The sequence below is a fragment of the Berghia stephanieae genome, chromosome 3, assembly GCF_034508935.2.
Source record: "Berghia stephanieae isolate SIO BIC M18660-M18661 chromosome 3, UCSD_Bste_1.3, whole genome shotgun sequence".
Classification (NCBI taxonomy): Eukaryota; Metazoa; Mollusca; class Gastropoda; order Nudibranchia; family Aeolidiidae; genus Berghia; species Berghia stephanieae.
In genome coordinates this window covers 45,054,950-45,080,641 of record NC_088362.1, presented here as the reverse complement: position 1 = coordinate 45,080,641, position 25,692 = coordinate 45,054,950, and the positions used below count along the sequence as shown (strand labels likewise).

At 34.2% G+C, this 25,692-nt stretch overlaps 3 protein-coding genes across 4 annotated transcripts in view; 1 reads left to right on the top strand and 2 right to left on the bottom strand.

The window, feature by feature from the left end:
- The window catches only part of LOC144967828 (RING-type E3 ubiquitin-protein ligase PPIL2-like), a 42,785-nt gene extending 18,077 nt beyond the window's left edge, over window positions 1-24,708 (top strand). Inside the window, exons 15-19 of the mRNA XM_078905502.1 lie at window positions 1,243-1,299; window positions 1,624-1,693; window positions 21,651-21,713; window positions 22,631-22,770; window positions 24,226-24,708. Of these exons, the coding sequence (XP_078761628.1) occupies window positions 1,243-1,299; window positions 1,624-1,693; window positions 21,651-21,713; window positions 22,631-22,770; window positions 24,226-24,325 (430 nt within the window). The 3' untranslated portion in view covers window positions 24,326-24,708. The remainder of the gene's footprint in view (window positions 1-1,242; window positions 1,300-1,623; window positions 1,694-21,650; window positions 21,714-22,630; window positions 22,771-24,225) is intronic.
- On the bottom strand, window positions 1,383-10,161 carry LOC144967830 (uncharacterized). Of its 2 annotated transcripts, none has more exons than XM_078905505.1 (4): window positions 10,038-10,161; window positions 7,240-7,526; window positions 5,743-5,969; window positions 1,383-5,120 (listed from the first exon to the last, which is right to left on the bottom strand). In XM_078905505.1, exons 2-4 carry the CDS (start codon window positions 7,503-7,505, stop codon window positions 4,690-4,692), a joined length of 924 nt encoding a protein of 307 aa, XP_078761631.1. In that variant the 5' UTR covers window positions 7,506-7,526; window positions 10,038-10,161; the 3' UTR covers window positions 1,383-4,689. The 2 variants fall into 2 exon arrangements, with proteins under 2 accessions (XP_078761631.1, XP_078761632.1); XM_078905506.1 differs by having other exon boundaries at window positions 2,956-5,120; window positions 9,772-10,145.
- LOC144967829 (uncharacterized) lies at window positions 11,913-20,976 on the bottom strand. The gene is made up of 5 exons (XM_078905504.1): window positions 20,495-20,976; window positions 19,971-20,089; window positions 15,864-16,002; window positions 14,237-14,366; window positions 11,913-12,544 (listed from the first exon to the last, which is right to left on the bottom strand). The coding sequence occupies exons 1-5, from the start codon at window positions 20,774-20,776 to the stop codon at window positions 12,030-12,032; spliced, it is 1,185 nt and encodes a 394-aa protein (XP_078761630.1). The 5' UTR covers window positions 20,777-20,976; the 3' UTR covers window positions 11,913-12,029.
- Window positions 24,709-25,692: the final 984 nt, after the last annotated feature.

The window sequence follows — 25,692 nt, the reverse complement described above, 5'->3', positions numbered from 1 at the left end:
CTTTCATGGCCCTTCATAATTGTAACACCCAGCAATGTTTGAATAGCTGGATCTTGGTACTTATCTTATCAGGTGCCTATAGCTGTTTGTATATGGAATAGGCGCGGTGCAAATGATTTGTTCCATTATTAGAATTGAGTGAAAACTTTTCAACCCATCTCCCATCCATGTTAGTGAACTTTCAAATTCATGATAAATGTTCAAACCCTGGGTTTATTGACCTGATGACTTTAAAAAGATTACTTATTTTGCTCATTGGGTCATTGTCAAGGATGGGATGTAAATTAAAGGGAAATTACAGAAACAGACGTGGAGGCAATCCGCACAGTGGCAGGATTTCAACTCACATCAATATCTCCATGGTTCAGTACCCTCTGTCTAACAGTAACATAAAAAGAGAACTCTGCATTTTGCAATTAGCTTTTTGTATCTCAGGCGCAATGATCTCAAGAATATGTGAGAATTTCCCTTATCTCGTAGTCTTGAACAGGCTATGGAGAAGTAACTGCACTGCATAAATTGCTCGTCACTCACAAGCCACCAATGCAAGGCAATGAATTTGGCCCTGACATGAATACTGGAGGTTTGCTTCAAAAGTTTCCACACTTGTGAAGAGAGTTTCATTGAATAATAATAATAATAATAATAATAATAATAATAATATTGTCCAACAAGTGGCAATTTATATGAGGTTAACTTTGCTCAAACAATTCCTCCTCATTGCAGATTCAAACTGGGTTGCTTGTGCATTAGTTGAACAGTCACCATATAGTAACCTTCCTGGCCCTGAAACATGCTTGTATTGCCACTGATGTATTTATTTTTAATCTACCAATAAAGCAGATATTTCGGATATGACCAGCAACCCGTGGTGTACCTCTCCATCATTTTGAGATAGATAATAACACAAAACTAGGCGTAACCTCGGATTTATTGAGGATTAATTGCCAATCTGGTGGTCTTAATATAATAACAAAGTGCTTTGTAATGTCAGCTACATTTTTTAAATTCGAGCATTATTTTGTAGACATCAGACATTGACAAATATATTATAAGAGTTCCAATACCAACTGAGGCACATAAATGGTTACTTATACCCTGTAGGATGGAAACTTGGATCACATGACCTACTGCGGAGAGTGAAGTCATGTGGAAACTTCAAAATAATAAATAATTCTAATCTGACCATTGATTTGCACACATGTTGTTTAAGTATATTACTATTGTTCTCTCTTTTTACAGTTTTATCACATACAGATCTTGTCGGCACTTGGATGGAAAGCATGCAGTTTTTGGGAAGTGAGTTGATAATAATAATAACAAATTTTAAACCTTTGTTGTGTAAGCCTCCTTGATCGTTGCCTCTAGTGCCGGGTCATGTGTTTCTTTTTTTTGTGATGTCATAGTTTTTATAATGTTTCATCTAACCGAAAAGTGTTTTAAAAAAGAGGACATCAAAATTATGAATTACGAAATCTAAAATCTTAAAATAATTTGATTTATATTTTTAAAATAGATGAATATTCACTGTCACTCAAAAGTTTCAGATCTTTAGGATTTTGCTGGAAACAGCCTTTAGTTCTGACACATTTGAATGTTGTCTTCTTTATTATATGATTACAGGATTGTTGGAGGCCTTAAAACCCTTGATGAGATGGAGTTAGTGGAAGTAGATAAGAAAGACAAGCCCAAGGTAGGATTGGCCATTTGATTCTTCTCTCACCCCTATCTTTCCTTTTGCTTACTAGTTTTTTTTTTTAAGTCAAGCAACACTGATTGTAGTCAGTTCTCAAAGGATGACAATTCAATGTACACATTTTTTCCCTTCAAAATCCGAATTTCAAATGGAAAAATCTTTATCAACCCAAAAAGTCCACATTAAAAAAAAAAAAAAAAACGTTAAAAAGCTTGAGAATTTATCGTATTACTAGCAATCATCTTCAATAAACAGTGGAACCTCCCGATAACGACATGCCATGGGACCGAGTTTTTATGTCGTTATCCGGAGGTGTCGTTATTTAGAAGTTTCCAAGATGGCGGACAAAGTGGGCGTGGTAAGGCCCGCGGGACCAGTTTTTATTAACATTGACAAAACAAACAAAACATTGTAGTGTATTCCTCTTAGAGGGTAATTGTGCGTGTGTCTGGATGAGATGATGATGATCTGAACTGAGTACACTGATAGTGTGCTCCTGGAATCTAACATCTGTTCCCTATTTAAACCATTCCCTTTTGTCTTACTTTTTCTTATGTCATTTCAATTGTAAATCTAGAATGTTTTTTACTATCCAATTTTCTTCCTTTTTACTGGCGCTGATATGACATAGATGTGTCACAAGCGCTAAACCCTTTAAAACAAACAAAAACAGGTAATTCGGACGCTGCGAGTTAGATAAAATTCCTCCTCCTCCTACTCCCACAAAAACACAACAACTACTACTACTACTACTATTATTATTATTATTATTACTACTACTTCTACTACTACTACTACTACTACTACTACTACAACTATCACCACATAATATCACATTTTCCAAGATTTTGTGTTTACTTGCTTACACTTACATTTATACCATGGCTTTTGTTAATGCACATCAGCCAAGATTCGTCTAAAAAAGCTGCATTCTCATTGGTTTCAAAAGCGGCGTTATCATTGGTTCAAGCAGGAATCGTTTTTTTATAAACTTTGAGTACTCATATTCGATATTTTCAGTATCAGATATCTACGAAAACTGCCGAAAATCACCAAAATGATGTCGTTATTCAGGTTTTATCAAAAAGTGCGTCGTTATTTGGAGGTTTTCTTTACTGATCTTAAATAGAAAAAAAACGGGACCACGGGTCAATGTCGTTATCAAGAGGTTGTCGCTGTTCGGAGGTGTCGTAATCGGGAGGTTCCACTGTAAACACACACCAAACGGTCTAAAAAAATAAAACAAAGAGCAGAGTAACTCAACTTCATATATTTTTTTATTTGTAAACAACCAGCTACATATATCTGAGCGAGCTTGCAAGGGGGGGGGGGGGCACACAGAGAGGAATGCTGGTATAGAAGATACGCAGTTGACCTCACTTAGCTCTTTGTTATTAATTTTAGACAGCCTGTCAGTGATTAGTTCTCATTAAAATATATCAGTCAGACTATAAACGTAAACGGTTACACACATTATTGTGTGTTGGTTTGTTAAATTTGGCTGGCAGATGTTGTGAATATTTTACCTAAATGCATAGCATCAAAACGTGAATGTAATGAAAGAGAACTGGTTGAATGTTATGTGTATAGGTAAAATACTCACATCTACCCAACACATGAATTCTACCAACACACATAACTATGTGTGAACTTAAACGTTTATATCTGATTTATAGAAGGAATGAAGTTGATGTCACTCAGCTCTTTATTATTTTTTTTAGACAGTCTGTTAGTGATTAGTATTACTAAATTACATAAACCAGAGAATAAAAGTTAAAGGTTACATACAGTTTTGTGTATGTTTATTTTGGCTGGTGGATGTTGTGAGTAGTTTACATAAACACTAATCATTTAACTCAAGACCCAAAATGATTAACAAAGAGTTGAGTGAATTCGACTTCGTTTCTTCTTAAGAATGTATTATAGAAGAAGAGAGTGGACAGTTTGAGTAGGGTTCTTGGTATCGATGCTATGTGTTTAGGTAAAATAATCACTACAGCCATATATAATGTACCAACACACAAAACTGTGTGTAAACTAATATGTTTGATATAATTTAATGAGAAGTAATCACCAAAATGGCTGTCTAAAAACAACAAAGAGCTGAGTGGCGTCAATCTCATTCCTTTTTTAGATCAATTTTTGTAATCAGTGTTAAATTTCAATGCATCAGAACATAATGCTGTCAATAATCCGAAAACAATTTGAACTTATTTTTTCTCTATTTATTTTCGTAAACAGTGTGAAAGATGTTATTTTGAAATGTTGCTGTAGACCAATAATTTTCCTACATGACATTTTGTTTAAGTAGCAGTGAAGACCAATATCCAGATGTTACAAAATTTTAGCCAAAAGTCTTTTCCTCTGATCTCCACCCTGGTTTATTTTTATTTTTTAAATTTACTTTAACCCCATTTATGCCCTGTAATAAACTAGTTTAATTTAAATTGAATGTTATTAATGGGCTAGATTCAGTTATATTTCTTAAAGTTCATATTTTCTTCCTTGTGAATGAAACAAAAGATTTTGTTAACAAAACAGCATATTGACTTAATTTTCTAAGCATGCAGTGCGCTAAAAGGGGACAAAACAGTATTTCTTTTTATCTAAGCGTACAGAGAATGGAGAGTGGGAGGCACATTGTTCATGTATGTGCCATATCATCGATAAGATCATGGCAAAGAATCATATAAGCAAGGACAAGTTTTACTGTAAATCAACACTAAGTGAATTGTCATGAAATTAGCACAACTATTCATATACAATGTGATAATTCATAGATAAATTGAATTACATCACTTGCCATTACATCCATCTGCTCAATTCTTCTTATAAATGTCAGTCATTGTGGGACCAGCCCAGAACAACTGAAAACTCCTTGGAAACTGAAATTCCACTTCACTTTGAGTAAAAATCACTGAATTCCATCTCCTAAAAACCATGTACAGTTAGTCACAATAAATTAAACATAACTTAACAACATTTATTTATGATCATTGGGTAATGATCTGAAGTGGTTGTCCCCTGCCAGCCAGAGATCTGATCACTTCAGCTGTAGAAGTTGAAAAAGTATTCATGGTCGACTCTGTAAGTCCTTCTTTGGAATCATCAATAACATGAGACACATAAATCGTATTTCCAGCTGCCTGCGCATCACCTTCCTCTTGCTTCTTTTCCATGGCTTTCAACTCCAGTTCTAATTTTCTGTTTTCTAATTCTAACTTTCGAGCCTCAAGTTCTAGTTTTCTGTTTTGCAATGTCAACTTTTGTTTTTTCAATTCTTCAAAGCTGAGGTCACTATAAGCATCCGTTGCTGTGATAGTTCTTTTAATGCCGTTGCCTATAAGGGTGGCTACCGGTGTATTGGATTTTGATAGAACCGCAGGGTTGTATTCTTCATCAAAATTCTGTGTACCACTTGAAGCTGTAAAATAAAAATTGAAATATGATTTTGAAATTTGAGTATTGACGTTCCAAAGGAACCTAATGCCCTTACATTCCATGCTTTAGAATTTGACTTGTTACAAAGCAATTATGCCCTATGTCCTATTATACCTATATGAACAAAATTGTTAATTCTCATCAGATTCCCATCAAATTAGCTCCAGCTTTCTTTTCACTATTGGGCGAACAAAACCATAAGGCTCAAGAAGCCCATGGTTATCATGTAGCATATAACATAAGTTAAAAGACATTGGTCTGCTATCCCTGCAGAAAACAAGAAAACAACTGAATCAGCGAATTCGGACAACCTTCTCCAGGGAGTTCAATCATACAAACAATAATATCAAACGTGCCTTCAGCAGCATTGATAAATAATCAATATAATTTTAAATATAATATAAATGCTAAATGGTATTTGCCATCAAATAGATGCCATTTTTAGATAAAGAGAAATGGCACATGATAACCACATCATGAAATATATGCATAGTAGTACATAGTAAGTAGCATCAAATACCACCATAATTTTCCCACCAGGTATCCCTAGAATTAATATTAATATTAATATATTTTTAGTGTTCTAAAAATATTTTACAACATACTTTCAGTCTCTATCAGTTGTCCGTCATCTCCTCTTTCCATCTTTTGAAGTAGGTACTGTGAAGAATTGGTCAATGATATCCTGTAGGTTTGTTGCCTGGGTGTTTTGGTGATTTCCTTTTTCTCTATGGGATGATTGTGTTCTTGGAAAAGCTCATAAACAACTAAATGATTCAGGTCCTCAGCAAGTCTCAGCAGAATTCGCATTGGGCAGCCTCGTCTTTTTGAACTGGAATTGAAAGAAACTTGCTCAATTATACTGTTTATAGGACAGATAACATAATATTTCTCAATTTTGGTCAAATGATATAAATGTAAATCAAGATCTGAAATAAAGTAAAATCACAATGTTTTCATCAATTTGAATGTCCAATTGCATCATGTATCAAGACATGACAATCTGATGATGACTAAGCACAAACTTTTTCATGAGAAGAGTAGCAAACTAACTAATCATTAATTCATTTTCTATTCAGATATCTATCTAATTCGCGATTCACTCGTTCCAAAGGACCGTTTAATAAGTAAAACAACCATCCTGGTATTGGTCACTACAACTTCTGCCAAAGCAAGTCAGACAAAAATTGTGCATGTGTGTGTTTTAGTGTTAGTGTATGTGTATGCATTCACACATAGTTTGCTTACGGGTATGCTTTTTTAAACTAGAAAATTAAAACAAGGAACAAAAAAATCTCTAATTCTAAATTATATTATATACATAATATTTCAAACATACTCATACTGCTGATTTGGGGTCATGATGGTATTGTGCATTAGGTTGCCCCGCTATAGCTCATTGAACAGTTGGCTGCTATGCTAAATATACTTTCTACCAGATCCAGATCATATCCAGGTGTTTACTGCTAGCTCTATACATAGTGGTTGGAGTGAGTGGGGGGTGTTGTACTGCTTGTAATTCCGACCATGTATTAGTCGAGACAGTGGACTGCTGATTAGAGAGAGAGAGAGGTTTGCAACAAAAGTTTAAAAAATGAAAAGACTTTAAATTGAAACCAAGATCATTTAGAAGCCTTTCCATTTTTCTTACCCTTTTCAGTAACATTTACAATCCCAAGCTTTGAGCAGTCTTTCAAAATACTAAATTGTAACTTCAATTTATACATATGTGGGTCTCTTGCTTTACCCCTGAGAGTCCTGATAGTTCTGTTGGTAGACCATTCACTTTACATGCAAAGAGACCAAGATAAATCCGGGGTGCATTCGAGGTTTTTTCGACTCCCTTGTCCACCCAACATGATTGGGGAGCTGGGTTTATTAATTCTGATGGAAAGTACTTTGCGATAGACAAGTGTCCCATCCAAAGGGTAGAAAGCAATTGCTATTGTCCGTTTCATACTTGGAAACTGGGATAAACTCCAACTCCATGGGCTTAATGGCTCTGAAGGATTACTTCCCATTTTCATTACCTTATCGTGTAATATTTACAATCCCAAGCTTCACACAGTCTATCAAAATAGTAAATTGCAACCTCAACTTACACGTGTTTGGGTCTTGCTTTACCCCTGGCTTTAAACTCGCCATGGTATTCACAGGCATACGTCAGTCTGTAGTAGATAATATCTTTGTTGACGACCTCCATTAATTTGGGCATAGATTTGCCTATACACCCCAAAAGCTTGGAGTCTTTTACTATCAGTTGAACATCATTTTCCCTTTGGTAGCGATCAATAGCATCTTTCAGACTTTCAAAAGAGAAAAATTTCTCCCCCAAGGCAATGGTTGGCAGAGATTGATGTTGTTCCATGTTATAAATTTTTAAGGTGCACTGTAAGTAAAAATTGTAAAAAAAAACATAACAGTGAAAAAAAAAATCTGTATATAAAATAAAAGATTCTTTTCTTTTAATAATGAAAATTATTGTAAATTTAAAATTGGTAGATAAAAAAAAAATAAAATCATGCATATCTTTGAAAAGTTGAATTTACTTAAGAAGTAAAAGTGATGTGGGCATTTTGGTGGATTATCATTTGTCTTTGATTTCATAATCACTACCAAATATATCATTCAACTTGGTGATGGTGGGTAAATAAATACTTTGTACATCTTCCTCAAGATCAAAGTTTATACAAGGTCAGTGATGCTTAGTAGTTTTGAGGTTTTTTTTTCAATCCAAAAAGAACCCCTCTTGTAAACAAGCTCAAGTTTCTGACCATTACTTTAAAAACACAAAAATAAAAGGACATGCATCACAATCTGAAGAAGAAAAATATCATAAATTTTATTTTAATACAAAAGATTGACAATCAAGAATGACTGAAAGCATCAAAATGTTCTGAGAGTGGCGTACGGCTCACAACTCACTATTCCATCATTACTTCCCTTCCACAAAACAATTGACACCTCAGTGACGAAACAGAAAATGCCCATCCATCATAAAATCTTAAGAGATATCAATTGACAGGTTTGTCAGCTCATTGAAGGGTTAAGAACAGGCACGCCGCCACCGTGCTGGAAGTAGGTAAGGGAAGTGTGGGCTCAGACTTTAACCATTTATGGCCATAATTAATTCTCTTAGGACATAAACAGGTTCATCAAATCATGAGGTAATGGGCCAATGGCCATTCCAAGCCTGCATGCAGGGTGTATACTATTTTTTGACTGTCATTAAATGTGCATTGAACATAGACTTATAAAAAAACCCTGAATCCGCTGATACTGATAAGCATGATCCTTCTCTAATCACACCTGCTTGATTCCTGAGGACCATTCTTATAATGAAGTGGCAATTTGGATTAGAGTCTGAATAGTCACCCGTGGCTATTCGGACTCAACTCCAATGTGGGTATGCAAACAAAGGGGGATGGGCAGGAAGCAAAGAGTGTGACTGATGGAAGCAGAAGAAGAGTTCAAAGAAAATTCTGATTTGCCGACATCGGTCTGATTGATGTCCCTACTTCGGACTTTAGAAGGAATGTTGTCTCTAATTCCCTATTTTATTTGGACATTGTGTAAAGTTGTTAGAAAAACTTTTCCTTTATACCAGTTACTTTGATGGACTTTAGCTCCCTTTGAAGGGTTCTAACTCATTTCTTTTTAATTTCTAATGGACTTCCAATTGATCGATAATTTTGACTTTCTCACCAAATATTGCGGTTTCTACTACTTGTTGATGATAGTAACTATACCATTATTATTTTCATTTACATCAATTTTTATGGAATTGTCAATAATTAAAGTTAAAATTACAATAAATTGAAATTTAAAAACAAACAAAATCTTTATTGCCACCGAAGACTAGGATGTTCATACTTGAGTCTGAAGAACTTTTTGATTGCACATGCTCATTGGGATTTGAGTCCGAATAGTCAGAGGAGACTATTCAGACTCGAGACCACTATTATCATTATTATTATTATTATTATTATTATTATTATTATTATTATTATTATTATAACAATAACAATAATAATATAACAATGACAATAATAATAATAATAATAATAATAATAATAATAATAATAATAATAAATAACAATAATAATAATAAATGAAATAAAGTGTATCTAACACACTTAAAAGAATCGGCCAAAAGATCAATTATAAATTAAAGTCAGTGCCAACCCCTGGAAAGTGAGGAACCCAGATAATGAATAATAATAATAATAATAATAATAATAATAATAATAATAATAATAATAGTAGTAGTAGTAGTAGTAGTAGTAGTAGTAGTAGTAGTAGTAGTAGTAGTAGTAGTAGTAGTAGTAGTAGTAGTAAGTAGTAGTATAGTAGTAGTAGTATTAGTAGTAAATGATTATCATCATCATTTAATGGCGGCGGGGGAGGGGGGGGGGTATACTTAGCAGTAATTTTTCTTTTTTTTAGTGGTAAAGGAAAAAAATCAATCGGATAAAAATTCTAGAAACTAGACTGCAATGCCTATAACTTCTATAGACTATAGCCTCTAGTATAGAGATTTCACTAAGTAAAAATACAAGAAGATTAATCATTAATCGAAAGTCAAACTACAGACTAAACGTCTGTCATTTTAATACAACCAAGGCTTGCTTTACCTGTGTGGTAATATTGTCGTAACCTCTGGCAATTCTTATATTATCGTGTAATTAATTATCATGAGTCTCAATTTATTTCCCTGAACCCTAATGTAATAATGGTCTTTTCGGTTACATGCGGTAAAAGAAAAGGGCTCGAGGTCTCGTTGGCTGTGACAGTAAGTTCGATTAAAGTCATGCAACAAAGAAGCAAATGAACATATTTTGTACCATTCGCATCTTTGATTTTTAGTTTGAAGTTTATTCATTCAATATTATTAAGTTACCTAAGAGAAAACACGATTTGTAAGTCATGAAAAGTTGATTCTGCACGATTTATGCCCTCGGACATTCGCCTATGCGTTGATTGTCGTTTCCGCCATTTTCCCGAAAACATCTGAAAACGTAAACAATTGCTCGTTTCATTGGCCAGGGCATTGAGTGAAGTGCTTCAAAGAGTGCCAAATGCTTACAGGGGTTGCCAAAATGAGTATAAATGTTGCCAAAAACACAATCCTCTGCTGATTTAATATCGCGATGTACTACTACTACTACTACTACTACTACTACTACTACTACTACTACTACTACTACTACTACTAGGGGGCGGAGTAGTTAAAGCATTGCTCCAGAAGGTCCCGGGTTCGAGCCCACTTCAGGCACTTTCGGTTTTTTTTTTTCCTTGGGCATGATTATTAACCCTCAATTTGCTCACTTGGACAACATGGGTGATTCCCGTTGACATCAAACATCTTGTTTGATGGATTATCTATATTCCTATACGCATGCGACTGTATCTAATGGTAGCGTTGCGAAAGGGCGTAATTTCTACTACTACTACTACTACTACTACTACTACTACTACTACTACTACTACTACTACTACTACTACTACTAGAGGATTAGCTGTAGTTGATGTAGAAGCTATTATCGTAGCCATTGTTTTGGTTTGTTTATTTTATTTGGTTGTTGGGGTTGTTTTGGGTTTTTATTATTTATTTATTTTTTAATTAATTTTTTTTTGGAGGGGGGGGGGGGTTTAAATTGTTTATTTTGTTTAAATGTCTGGCGCTGGTGGTGATGGTAGGTATGTGTGTGTGTGTGTGTTTGTTAGTTTTGTTGGGTGTGTGTGTGTGAGAGAGAGAGAGAGAGGGGCGGGGGGGGGGGGGGGGGGGGGCAAAGAGAGATAAATTTATTTCTCCTGTTTGTAGCTCTTTTATTTTGTTGTCAATGTTGTTAATATGGTCTTCTTCTTCTTCTTCATCTCATTCTACTTCTTCTTCTTTTCTTATAAGTTTATTTAAGTAGTCAGTTCTCGTCACATCGATGTGTCAAAGGAGCTCTATAAAAATTAAGGGAAAGTGTTTCTTACACATTATTTCATCATGGACAACCATAACTCGTGTCATGTAAGATGGGATGTCAGGTCGAAGTAAAATTGAACCCACCTGTAAATACTTAAGCAGACAATACCAGAGATTCTCTGCGAATTTAATGCCACTACTATGATTGCTTCAAAAAAAAACCCCATTGTTATCATGGACAGAACTATATCTTGCACCTAATTGGATGTACATAGTTGGATTCACACCAATGACTCTTCAGTGGTAGAAGACATAGCTGCAGCAATTGGTGACATACACACTTAATTAGGGCCAATAATAGTCACAAAATTCTCACTGGATATACCCATACCATTTTCTTTAACCGCTTTAGCATTTTGTATTTTTGTGAAGGTGTATTAGTATTATAATTGTATGTACCTATCAACCTATCCTCCTTCCCCCAAACTTGTCTATCTTGATAGGATGATGTTTAATTTGTAAATTAAAGGTACTCAGAGATGATTTGACAAGTATGAGTAAAGAGGGAACTGATCCTTTTGAATGACGTTCTGCTTTAGATCTGCTATTATCACATCACTTTTGTTATTGGAATGTCTAAATTATATGCATTTTTTAAGGGAGAGAAAAGCAGGGATATGGTTATCTCCCATTGCACCTGAGATCTCATTTCCACTGAATAATGAAGTGGTGGTATCCAGTACGGTTTATCATTTAGTTAATACATTCCGTGCTTCTTATCAAGGTGTCCATAAGTGGGTTTGAGGTTCTATGGAATTATTTTATGATGTCCAACAAAATTAAAAAGTAAACAGGCTCTTATCAAAATTATATCATTTTATTGAATTATTCAACATCAAATAAATTATAAGAAAAATAAACTACATCCACATCTCCTACCCCTCCATCTAAAAATACGTAGAAGATCATTCTTTGTCAGCTTTGAAGATAGAAAGTGGTAGCTTCATCTGAATGATTCTTTTCCAATTGTTTCAATTCCAGAGCTAGCTTAGCATTGGTCAATTCTAACATCTTATTTTCCAGTAGTATTTTCCTCTTCTTGGCATTCAAGGCTTCAAGCTGTGTTGTTATCAGTTCTTTGGTAAGAGATACGAGTTCAGGACTACTTTGAACTGCCGATCCAATGAGTCGAATTGGAAAAGGAAGAATATCACGGTGTTTGCGGAATTCCTCTTCGTCACTATCAGAACAGCTGGATTCAGGATCCAATGGTGAATAAGGGTTGTCTTTATAAAGAATGTTTCCTTCTTCATCAACATCATCATTCTCCTCTTCTTCATTATTTTCTGAACTTATTTCCGTTTTGATATCATTTACACTGCTCCCTCCTTTCGTTGAGTTTCTTTGCTCTTTATAGCAAGACTTGTGTGCAGAGTTTTCACTTGGCTCGTAGTCAGAGTCTAGTTGTCCTAAAGATGATATCGAATTCACTGTGGAGGAAATGGATCAAATGTTAAAATTTCAAAATAAAAAAAAAGAAGATATAAGATAAAGACATAACAAACATAAAAAATGTTGCACTTAAGTGATATTCAACCCTGAATAAATCTGTATATAATCACAGTGCAGAATGCATTCCTTGTCCTCATATTCCTTGTTTTCTTAGGTTCAACAAATTCATCTTAAATTCTGAAATTTACAAAGTTGAGTTTAATTAAATAATGCCATACTAAATAAACTTTCTCACAAACTAAATTAACTCAAAATGTTATTGATTTAGGGCCCATTAATCATTATTATATGTAATCATCTATTTACTTAAACACCTTTGAAATATAATGAAAACAATTTATTTACTTGATTATCACACAAACAATTTAAATGCCAGATTGTCAAAAAACAGGAAAACATGAGGGTACTTAAACAGATTTTTTTTTAAAGGAAGAAAGAAAATAGAAGTAATCATTTAGTGGATATATGTTGAGGCACAGGATACACCCCTGGATAGCGACATTGACCTCTGGTCCAGATTTTTTTTGCTATATGTGATTAGTAATAAAAACCACCAAAATAGTGACATACATTTTAGGAAAAGCCCTGTTTAGCAACATTGTTTTAACAATTGTTATCTTGTACTTCTAACCAATAAAAAGCGCTCTCTTTTTTTTACCTACCATTGAGAACGTTTTGTTACCCACCAATCAGAAAACAATGTTTACTACTCTGCATGGAATCAGTGTTAGTTCATATGGAACCACAGCAAAAGAAGTTTATCAGTGGAGGGAACTTTCAAAGCTCCATTAACCTTCCCTGTTAGCTCCCTGTCTGAGGTCAGTGGAGGTTAACTGATATCATACAATGCCATGTCCAATGGGGGCAGTTATGGATATTTATGGTCTAATAATATTTTGGAATAGCCGGGGGAAACAATAACAGTTCTTTCACTTTATTTTCATTTAAAAAATCAGTTGTTTTTTTAAACATCAGTCCAAATTTGATATTATTGTAGTTAATGGCTAGTTGTTTTATTCTTTTTTGTTTTTAATATCGCAAGAAGTGAATCTACTAATTTTAAGTGCTTGTAAATGTTGATGCACTTATATAAAAATGTTGGTATTCAAAACTCAACAGCAGTATTGCAAAGATTTTAATTAAAACCAAAACTAGATGTGTGCGTCAGTGTTCTGTGCCGTATTATCATATTGGCACTTGATTTTTAAAAATCTATTCTGTTTCATTAAATGGCGTTTGAGCACTGTTTAAGATCACAACAATGACAATACACATTGAAGAGTGAATGCCTAACTGGTATACCCTTTGTAAAAAGGAGAAATGCACATTCTAATTTTGGGATGTGTCTTCTCTCAGGCACTGGTCCGAGCATCGCACGGTTATGTATCCACAGGTCTCACCACGCCACTTTTCCTACCATCTTGAAAACCCCGGAAGAACCACACCCCTTGATAATGACTTAATTCACTGGCCCTGGGCGATGTAGTTATCCAGGGGTTGCAAAGTATTATTACACTTGAAAATTTCAAACTAGTTCCCAACTTGCACAATCTAATGAAAACTCGTTTTTAATTTCAAACCAAGATGCAAGAATTCCTATCTCAAAAGCTTATAAGAGACAGTGGCTCTGAGAGAGTGTCAAGCAAAAGCAACCAACACAAAAAACCCACCATCTTTGATAGCTGTGGCAATCAGAGATTGTACATCCTCTGCTGATTTCTTGGACTTGGAATCTGTAGATTTTTGTTTGATAATGTCAGGATCTGGTTTTCCACTTTTAATTGCCATTAGTTTGTAAATCTGCAGATTGATCAAGTAAATTAAATTAAGCAAGAAATAGCATTGTTCATTTGATCTTTAAAATACTGTTATTAAAAAGAAAGAAAAAAAGCACGAGAATATAGATAGGTAAATAAAGAAAAAAAAAACACGAGAATATAATAAACTATAAAAATAGCAAAATAAAATCATTGAAGAATAGTTTATAACATTCCCATCATTTCTTATTTATACTTTATGCACTGGAATCATCTGTGTCAAAATTAAGACTACAGCAGTTAAAACTTGAAGCGGATGACTTAGATATTTAAGTCCTTGCACTTTTTGAGATATTGCAGTCATTGAATTATTGTATAAGCTGTCTTACCTGGTTTTGCTTTAACCAAATCACTCAGAATGCTAATTTTGAAATTGCGCCTAAAATGTTAAAAACATTATTATTATTATTATTATTATTATTATTATTATTATTATTATTATTATTATTATTATTATTATTATTATTATTATTAGTATTATTATTATTAATGTAAATTCAAAAGTAACGAAACAAGTATAGGTGACAGCTAAAAGAGTTGTGGTCACGAGAATAAGAGATAAGTACATATCTTTATATAAGATTCACGAATTCTTGAACATAGAATTCAATCCAGATTACAATTGCACCATGACCTTGCTAGAGTGTGCATTGGGAAAGATTTCAATATTCCAAATGTAACAGTGGACGAATCCTCTTATTATTCATCTCAAATTAATGCAACATTAAATTCTACTTCTGGTTAAAAAGATATCTTTTTAAAAGTTATCTATGTCTCCCTCACTGTCTTTTACTTTTACATATATTATTTATGTTTTGGATGATATAAAGGCCAGGCGGGTTGACATTGTGTTATATAGTAATGTTTTGTGACAAGGTTCATATATAAGTTAAGGGTCTGTTAATTTTAGTGACTAAATGGCTAATTTTAAACAGCTGTATTCAAAAGAAAACTTTAGTTATTATAATATATATGAGCAATATTATAATGATGGCTGACAGATACTTGTACTTGTAAACAAAATTATTTTTATTTTTAGGAGGAAATGAATTGTCTACAGTGAAAACCAGTTAAACTAAAAAGGGCTAAACCTAAGATTAATAAATCAAAAACAATTTTTAAAATGTCTAGGTTAAATTATTTTCTTTACAAAATGGTTATTTATAAACTCACAACAACCTGAAAACAACAAATCTACAAGTGTCTGGTTTATTGTTTTCATATTGACAAAAATAAATAAAAATGGATTGAATGTCCTTGATCGACACACTAACCTCAAACTGGATCATTGCACTGTTTGTAATTTATCGTAATGGCAACTGAGATGAGGGACGGTTTTAATGCAAAATGGACAGTTTATGACATAATAAATGCAAGCCTATAATAATCTGCAACAACATATTTGCACATTTTGACCTTCAAATTCTCCATACACCTTTCCTCCCCCATCCAGTTCAATGTCTATGTCCGTATAATTTACCTGTTGCCGAGGTGACAGTTGAAAAGTGTTGAAGTCAGTGGTATGGTTGTGTGTTTCAAGTAAATCAAACAAAACCAGGGATTGTAAATCTGTGCTCAACTTGAATCGCATGTACATAGGACAGCTCAAGCGCTTTGCACTGGTGTAAATGGGGGAAAAAATAATTTTAAAATACATTTTTGTTAAATCATCAATCATATATTTTTGTAACTCATGAACACAGTCCCTCAGTTGAAAAGTTAACAGGTTATTATGATAAGAAAATGAAGACAAAGCAGGATAATGGATAATAATATGCTAAAGGATAAAAAGGTCATAACCATCAAAGTAATATATTCTTTACATAATTTTTGGAAAGATGGTGAAAAATAGAATAACTCTTACGTTTAACAGAGACATTAGGAGTCAGGAGATTGAATGGCCTGAGTCAGAATATAACGACACTTTTATTATCAACAGTTGTAAAGAGATTCAATATAGACACTTAGTGGAAGGGAATATAACCACAACCCTCTCCCCTCAGACAGTCATTTGAAGGAAAACAATGCCAATTCATACTAAACTTACAAACTACATGATATTACCATCACAGTATGCATTTAAATAAAATGCTCAATAGTTCTACATCCCTGATCAATCGTACCATCACATAAAACTATTGAGTTTTTTGGGGGCTTTTTAAAGCAACCGGTTTGATTATCCATTTAAAACAAAAATACATAGTATGATATTTAGACAAATTTTCTCTCTTAAAATTTGGATGAAAATCAAAATATGGAGAGTATAATTTGCCTCTCAAAAAAACGTCAAATAGGTTTTGAAAGTGACAATCATTCAGTGCATTCTCACAGTTTAATGCACTTGACTTTATTTCTGAAGCAGGCAACATGGGATACTCTTGAAGGCTACGGTGTGAATGAAGCGTGGTTGTTTTTTAAAAACAAACTAAAATGTATAGAATCTAAACACATTCCATTAAGATGTAACAAAAAATTTAGTTCTAATAAACCATTGTGGTTGACAAAAAACGTTAAACGTACAATTAATAAGAAACATAAATTGTATAAGAAATTCAAAAAGTATCCTACAACAGATAATTTTCATAATTATGTCAAGGTTAGAAATAATACCAAATACACGATTCAAAATGCTGTGAAAACGTATGAATGTACATTGGCACACGAATGTAAGAGTAGTCCGAAAGGCTTTTGGAGATACGTAAACAGAAAGTTGAAAAGAAAACCAGGTGTTAGTGTTTTACTGAAAGATGATGGTACCAAGGTTACTTCGGATATAGATATAGCTAATGTTTTAAATAATTATTTTTCATCTGTGTTTGTTCAAGAAGACACTACAAATATACCAACGTTCAATGTTACAAATCAATTAAACGTCCCCGATTTTTATATTACACAAGAAGACATACTTGCAAAATTGTTGAATTTAGACGTGACTAAAAGCATGGGACCCGATTCCCTTCATCCCCGTTTACTGAAAGAAGTGGCCTTTGAAATATCACAGCCGCTATCAACAATATATAATAAGTCTCTTGAATCTGGTACCTTACCCATTGAATGGAAACAAGCCAATGTTACTGCCATTCATAAAAAGGGAAGCAAACTAGATGCTGCAAACTATAGACCCATCAGCTTAACATGCATACTCTGTAAGGTTATGGAGTCTATCTTGAAAGACCGAATAATGGACTTTCTTGAAAGTCATACGATGCTAAACGATAACCAGCATGGTTTTAGATCAAAGAGATCATGCATTACTCAACTTTTACAGGTGATGGAGGATTTTACCAAGTTAATTGATCGTGATCAATGCATTGATGTTGTTTATCTTGATTTCCGCAAGGCTTTTGATTCTGTACCTCATGAGAGATTATTCATTAAACTAAAAACATATGGATTTAAAGGGAATATCTTTAACTGGATTAAAGACTTTCTTAATAATCGAATACAAAGGGTCATTGTCAATGGTGTGGGGTCGGATTTTAAGAATGTAATTAGCGGTGTACCCCAAGGAAGCGTATTGGGACCACTTTTATTTCTTTTATATATAAATGATTTACCATGTGGCATAAATTCAGCCTGCAAACTGTTTGCAGACGATACAAAGATCTATAGTACAACTGAACATCATAACATTCTACAAAATGATATATTTTCACTTTTCAAATGGTCTACAACATGGCATTTGGATTTTAATGTTTCGAAATGTAAAGTATTACATATAGGAAAAAATAATCCATGTCATAATTATTTTACCGATACTTCTATGTCAAATCTACTTTCCGTTGTGCCTTATGAAAAGGATGTGGGAGTTACTTTTGATTCACATTTGAATTTTGATTTACATATTGATAATTGTGTAAGCCGTGCAAACAGAATGATGGGAATAATATATAGAACCTTTATAAGTCTTGATAAAACCACATTTTTATATTTGTATAAATCGCTCGTTCGACCAATTCTAGAATACGGAAATTGCATCTGGAGCCCATTATATAAAAGACAATCTATTAGTATTGAAAGTGTACAGAGGAGAGCTACCAAAAAAATTTATACAATACAGTATTTATCTTATAAGGAAAGGTTAGAATTTCTTGACTTACCCAGTTTGAAAAATAGAAGAATTCGTGGGGATTTAATTCAGGTTTATAGATTGGTACATGGTCTGGATAGGATAGACTTTTCTGATTTTTTTTCATATTCTAATATTACTTTTACTAGAGGGGACAAGTTTAAGATTTTTGTCTCTAGATGCAAAACAAACATAAGACAAAACTGGTTCGGTATTCGTATTGTTCACAAATGGAACAGTTTGAAATTTGAAACAAAGAATGCAAAATCTATGGATTATTTCAAGGTGTTAGTAGACAGGGAATTATATGATGGGAGATTTATATATGACGAATAATACTTGTTTGCTCTGCTGTTGACATGGCTTTCAATCTTGTATGTATATATTATGCATTATTATATTATTATGGTTATCTTCTATACGCGTGTGTATGTGTGTGTGTGTGTGTGTGTGTGTGGTTGTGTGTGCGCTTTGCATGTCACGGTTAAAGATATATGTTTGTACACCACATGAGTACATTTAAGTTGAAATACTATCTTTACCACGTGTATCGTTATTGTAATATTTAATCAATAGATTTATGGCATTACTAATTAATATTAAGGGCATTCAAAGGATCTTATCCTATTTTGCCCTATACCACATGTTATGTTATGTTATGGAACAAAGTTTTTATTTAGTACTGTACAATTCACCTTTCGGGTGCCTTTTGGTAATATTGCTCTTATGTTATGTGAACTGATACCCATAACCAGGTATATTCAATCACATCCCAATCCACTCCCCCCCCCCCCCCCCCCCCCTCCAAAAAAAAGAAATCGTACTATATTCCTTTGGAATCATATCAACGTATTTGAGTCCAAAAAAATCATACTAAAATATGGGAAATCGTACTGGTTGGCAGGTCTGATGTTGGGTTGTTGTTCACCTGGATTTTTCTCACGGTCTTTTCCCGGCCCAAGGCAATTTTCACCGATTTTCCCGACTTTTCATGGTCGGGAATTTTCAAAATAAAACTCCCAGCTCTTCCTGGTTTTCCCAGCCCACTTCGAGGCCTGAATGTTTGTAATGCCCTACCCACAGATTTAATAACTCAGAGAAATGAGCTTTTGTTATCACTGGCAACCATCTGTTTACTGACAACGCAAAATTTACTTTGTATCCAGTCAATATAAGTTACAGATGGCGTCTTATTTGGAAAAAATTGAGATGTTGTAATTCATTTTCTAGTAGAAATTATTTTGGTTAGAATTATTAGAAGAGCCTTCTGTAACCAAGCTACAAAATATGAATGGTAATGGACATGATTCAGTTCCAGTAAGTTGATATTTCAGAGACTGGGACAGAGTAGTCCAAAATAACAAATTTCTGAAGTATTATGATAGGGCTATAAATAGGGCTAAGTACTGTCATGGATTCTCAGTTACTTTTTGATTTTCTCAAAGGTTTGCATGTCCCAAATGGCGACCTTTCCTGATAAAAAAAAAAGGTATATTAATAGGGAAAGTTCTAACTCACCCAATATTTTTCACCCTGGAACCAGGCTTTTGTTTTAGCTCTCCATGACATTTGCAAGTATAAGTAATTGAGTGGTACATGAGTTTTTGGTTGACAAGGTGATACACTTTGGGTATAACCTGAAAATATGGCAAGAACAAGAAATTACATTACTAATGTCAAAGTCTAAATTGTGGTGGGTGAACTCCTTATTTCAGTAGGAACATATTTGAGAAGAGATAATTGTTCATAATTTAAAGTAATACTGATGATGATGATAACAACATTAATAAAAATAATAATAATAATAAAAACAATAATGATAATGATGACACTAATTGATAATTGTAAGTTTGTATGTGAATGTGAGTAACTCAACTTCAACTACTGACTGTTACACTACGTTACTGCTTGGCTCTCCTGTTAAATAAGGACTTTTTAAAAGACATTTGCCTCTATTTTCCAAGATTTAATCATGAATGAAATACTCATGTTATGATTAGTTATTTTTTATGCTCTGCCTAAAGTGTCAGTCACGGACTCACCCTTTTAGTTGATTCTGAGCTCAGCAGTTTTGAGTCTTTCACTATGAGTTGAACGTGGTTTTCTCTCTGATATTTATCAATAGCACTGCGAAGTAACATAAAAGATGAGAAATGTGCGTTGAGCTTGATTCCATGTGGTTCCGATTGAGGCGGAGATTTGTCTTTAACTTCTGATAACTTTGCCTTTTTTGTTGAGGCTTGATGAACTTGAATGGTGTCCTCGTTTTTCTGTACTCTTTCAAAATTTTCATCTTCTTCCAATGTTCGTTTATTTGCCGACATAATCGCTAAGATCCAGGAAGCTTGTGTGTATCCCTTCTTAAGGATCACTCATTGAAATTTATGAGAGTGTTATTGCAGCCTCAAAGATGGTATCTAGTTCTAAGTATACCCTTTTGTTGTTTAATTTTTAATTTTAGTGGTTTGCAAGAGGGTGAAATTATTAGAGAGATGAGATCGAAACATAAACAAAGATGTGTAACTCTAAAAAAAAAAAATCGTAGCTTGCCAATAAACAACTCGCATTTTTCTTTAAATTTAAGTTATTAATTTTATTTTTCAAAACTTTGTCTTTAAAAAAAAATCTTGAGCTTTTATATCGGGCATAGCGCACTATCCACTAAACGTGCTCAAAGCCCTTGACAAAGGGTCCCTCACATACAGCAACACGTAACATGTAGAACTAGAACGAGACATGTCACCTGTTAGGCGATTTTACAAGTTTTTTTTCGAGACGACGCTGTTAACGACCAGGTACTCATTTTACATCTGAGTACGGTGAGAGAATGTGACTAAAGGGCATTTTCCAAGGACTCGAACCCAGGACCTCCAGATCCGAAAGCAAGTGTCATGCCACAAGACCACATAGCCGCGCGGTAATTTATTCCTTCTAGTCTACTAGTACACACGCCTCTTCCCTCCCCACCACCACGCACACACACACACACTCACACACACATACGGTTTCGCGTATCCCGTGCAGTCGTTTTGTCATGTTAAGACTCAAGACAAACAGTGATGAGCAGGCCAGTAGCTTTATTCATAAGAATGCTTTTTAAAAAAAAAATCATATACGGCTTTATCGTTCCATACTTCTTATGTTCAATATGACGTGTCTATTGATTTATTTCTTTTTATTTTCTTCATTCTATATTAGAAAGACATCATCTTAGAGGACTGTATCGTATACGCCGACCCATATGAAGACGCTGATAAACAGGTAATGTTGGTGTGATAAATAAATATACTAACCGTATTGGTGTGCAACACAAGACTAATATGTGGTGTGCAATGCCCTTGTATTCCGGGACTGAAGAAACGCCAATGTTCTTTACATTATACACATTATATCATCAACAGGCCGTGGTGCTATAGACCTATTTAAGATTAGAATAACTGCGCTTATTGTTGCGCTTTTCAGTTGCGTGATGAGGGCTCAACAATGTCGATCTTTTCTGTCGCATTCCATCGATAAGTATTTTTTTTAAATTTTCGATCCTTTCATGGTGAGATTGAATTAATTTCAGACCGTAAATTCTCCCAGTATTTATCTAGTTATAGCCGTAGACCCAACTACATTCACCAAGAGAGCAGTACTAGTAGTATAGCTAAACTGACAAGCTGCATCTGCATCACCTCTTGGTAAATACGGTAAAATGTTATAACATGCCAGAATATCATTGAATACCACTAACAGTCAAAGACTGTAATCCAAGAAATAGCTTCATTTGGATCAACCAAAAAAAAAATAAAAATCTGCTTTTCATGCACATGTAGAGCCCATCTTTTACGAGGTTCCCATGCGATTGACCGCTTCATCTTGAAATGTTAGGTATTCACATGAGACCAAAATAATATAATATTGGAACCAATTGTTTTTTCCTACAGTACTTAATTTCCTTCTCATCCTCCCCTCACCCTCTTTTTGTCTGTTTATACCAACACTCTTACAATGCCAGTCACGGCCTCGCTGGTGTTTATTGTTATTATTATTATCATCATCATCATCATCAATATCATCATGATCATCATCATCACCATTATTATTATTATTATCATCATCATCATCATCATCATCATCATCATCATCATCATCATCATTATTAGTGTTAATCATCATATTTATTCTCCTCTCAGCTTCAAGATGAAAGGGAGGAAGAATTAGAACGTCAAAGGAAAGCAGCGGAGGAGGAAAAGAAAAAGAAGAAAAAGAAAGAACCGGAGGGTTTGAAGGTTTACAAGAAGGGAGTGGGGAAGTACATCAATTCTAGCACAGTGTAAGTGTAAAAATCTTCACTATAGATTGGGGGGGGGGGGGGGGGGGGGGGCCTTTGTTTCGTACCCGAAAGGTACCGACCGATTTCGATATCCCCCCCCCCCCCCCCCCCACTGTGCTGTGTGGCCTTGAGCAAGTCACCTCGCCTTAGCTCAATTTGCGGCGCTGCACTGCGGCTGACGGCTGGGTTAATCCAGTCTTCCCTTGGAATAGACCCTAGAGACAAATTTCTCCTATGGGATGAATAAAGGGAATTTTTTTTTTCTTTATTTAATTTAGAAATGTATGCATTTTAAATTTAAATACTGCCTTTCCGATGTTTAACATACCGTACTCAATGTGTTTCACCATCAGTCTGTATATGCCACCGAATCTCCAGTTTAAGAATTATTTTTAATGTTGGGGGTTTTATTAACGGTTGATGTATGAATCAAAAATATCTGGCCAAAATAGAAAGGCATTTTGTCAGTGTTCGACAGAACAGATCTACGGTTCTGTTTCTTACAAGTGTGTGTTAAGCTTAAATTTGGTCTTTACATATTTTTATTTTCTTTTTCTCTGCTCTTGTTCTAAATAAGGGGTCCTAATAGCTCAGTTGGTAAAGCTCTCGCTTCACATGCAAAGGGACCGAGATCGATCCTGGGTGCAGTCAAGATTTATTTCTGACCCTCCTGCCCACTCCAGCAGTGATTGGGAGCTGGGTCTAAGTGGTGGAAATTACTTTGCGATTGAAGGGTAGCAAGCAATTGCTATTGTTCATTTCACACCATAGAAACTGGAATAAACTCCAGTTCCTTTGGGTCCAATGACTCTGAAGGACTACTTAATGTTTACAGTTGATACAGAGCTACAAACTGTACGCCAAAAAAAGGTGTATTATTACGCTTTTTAAAAATCAAATTACATGTTTATGCTTTTTTGTTCCACATTATGCCTTTTCGTTGTAATCAAGGTCGTGTGTGTCACTTTAGCAATTTTTCCTTCATCCAAAATCTTGTCTCACTGAAAACGGAAGAAAGCTGCATTTTCATCATCCATTTCCAGCTTATCTCGTTTTCTGAAGCCTAAATCAAACGCTTTATTTGGGCAGAAGTATCATTTACCGAATTTATTGTGGAGAGGAATCTTCCAATAGCGATTGCAGATTATTGTGGTGATATATTTTTATGAAAAATGCCTTTGCTTTGCACACCTTTTTCTTCAAAATTATACCTTTTTCAGACAAAATTATACTTTTTCCTCAGTTGAGGTTGGCAGCAAAAGTCTCTGGCCAAACCATAAAGGCATTTTGTCGGTGTAAGACAGAACAGCTCTATGTTTTTATCTCTTGCCAGTGTGTTAGGCTTGCATTTAATATTTATTATTTTCTTTTTCTTTATTCGTCTTTAAAATACAAATGATCTTGACATTTCATATTTTTTTGTCAATAATTTAATGTAACAAACCTATCTTTCAGCAAAAGATCAGAGGACCGCAGTGATGAACATGAGGCACCAGAACAGAAGAAAGCCAAGTCTAAATCTTCCTTTGGATTTGGGGATTTTAGTTCATGGTAACTAAGAGTTTTACAAGGTGAAAAAGTTAGAAAAGTGAGGATGGAAAATGAAAATTGAACTTTTATTACAGTCAACCAGCAGACTCAATATGTTGAGTAAAGTTGTATGTTGTAATTTCTAGTGTACATGTCAGAGAGTTCATTTTTAAAAAAAAAGTAATTGTGCACCTTATTTTGTTTTCATATGTAATGTAGTGACAAAGTTTGGGAGCAGACTCAGACACTGGTCTAATATCAAGATCTGAGGCATGCTGGTTTTTTGGGATGGTTTTTTTTTTGTCTTGTATTTTTCTCTTTGCTTTTTTTGACACTGTTTCATACACACTTTTTAAAGATCTTTTTCTTATGTTTTGAGACTGAAATAAACTTTATAATATTACGTGAGATTACAAGTTGACCGCTTTTTTTTTCAGTGGAGGGCAGGGGGGGGGGGGGGGGGGTGCATGAAAAGCAGATTTATTTTTTTTTTGGTTGATCCAAATGAAGCTATTTCTTGGATTACAGTCTTTGACTGTATTCGATGATATTCTGGCATGTTATAACATTTTACTGTATTTACCAAGAGGTGATGCAGATGCAGCTTGTCAGTTTCAGCTATACTACTAGTACTGCTCTCTTGGTGAATGTAGTTGGGTCTACGGCTATAACTAGATAAATACTGGGAGAATTTACGGTCTGAAATTAATTCAATCTCACCATGAAAGGATCGAAAATTTTAAAAAATACTTATAGATGGAAAAGATCGACATTGTTGAGCCCTCATCATGCAACTGAAAATTTTAACACATCATACAGTGGAATCCTGATAAAGCCAACACCGCTGAATCGGAGAGATTGGTTGACTTAAAGCAAGGTTGACTTTATCCATTATTATTGAAACACACAGACAATTTGGGACCAACAAAATATGTTGATTTTAATCAGAAGTTGACTTTTAAGAGTGTTGGCATTATGTGGATTCCACTGTATTTTTCATAATTAAAGGTAATTCCTGTCTGGAAAACTTCCATTCATATGAAAATTAATAGAGATCGTGTCATTGAAGACATGAGATAAAAACTCAGCTCAGACTGTCAAAACTTGTTCTGCTTTTGTTTGTTTTGTTTGGATTTTTTTGTCTTTTTGTGTGTGATTCTCTTGAAAACAAAGTTGAAAATAGTAAACAAACCTAAAATATTGGCACTCGTAATTTATTGAAAAGACCATTTGATTTGAGACTTGTTGATTTCATCGGATGTTTGAGAAATGACTATTATCAAAGTATACAGGTTTGTCTATATTCTTATATTATTATACTTGATCTTATTTTGATCCTCATAAACCCCATAAATTATCACAAATGTTTACCATATTCATTATAAATGTCTT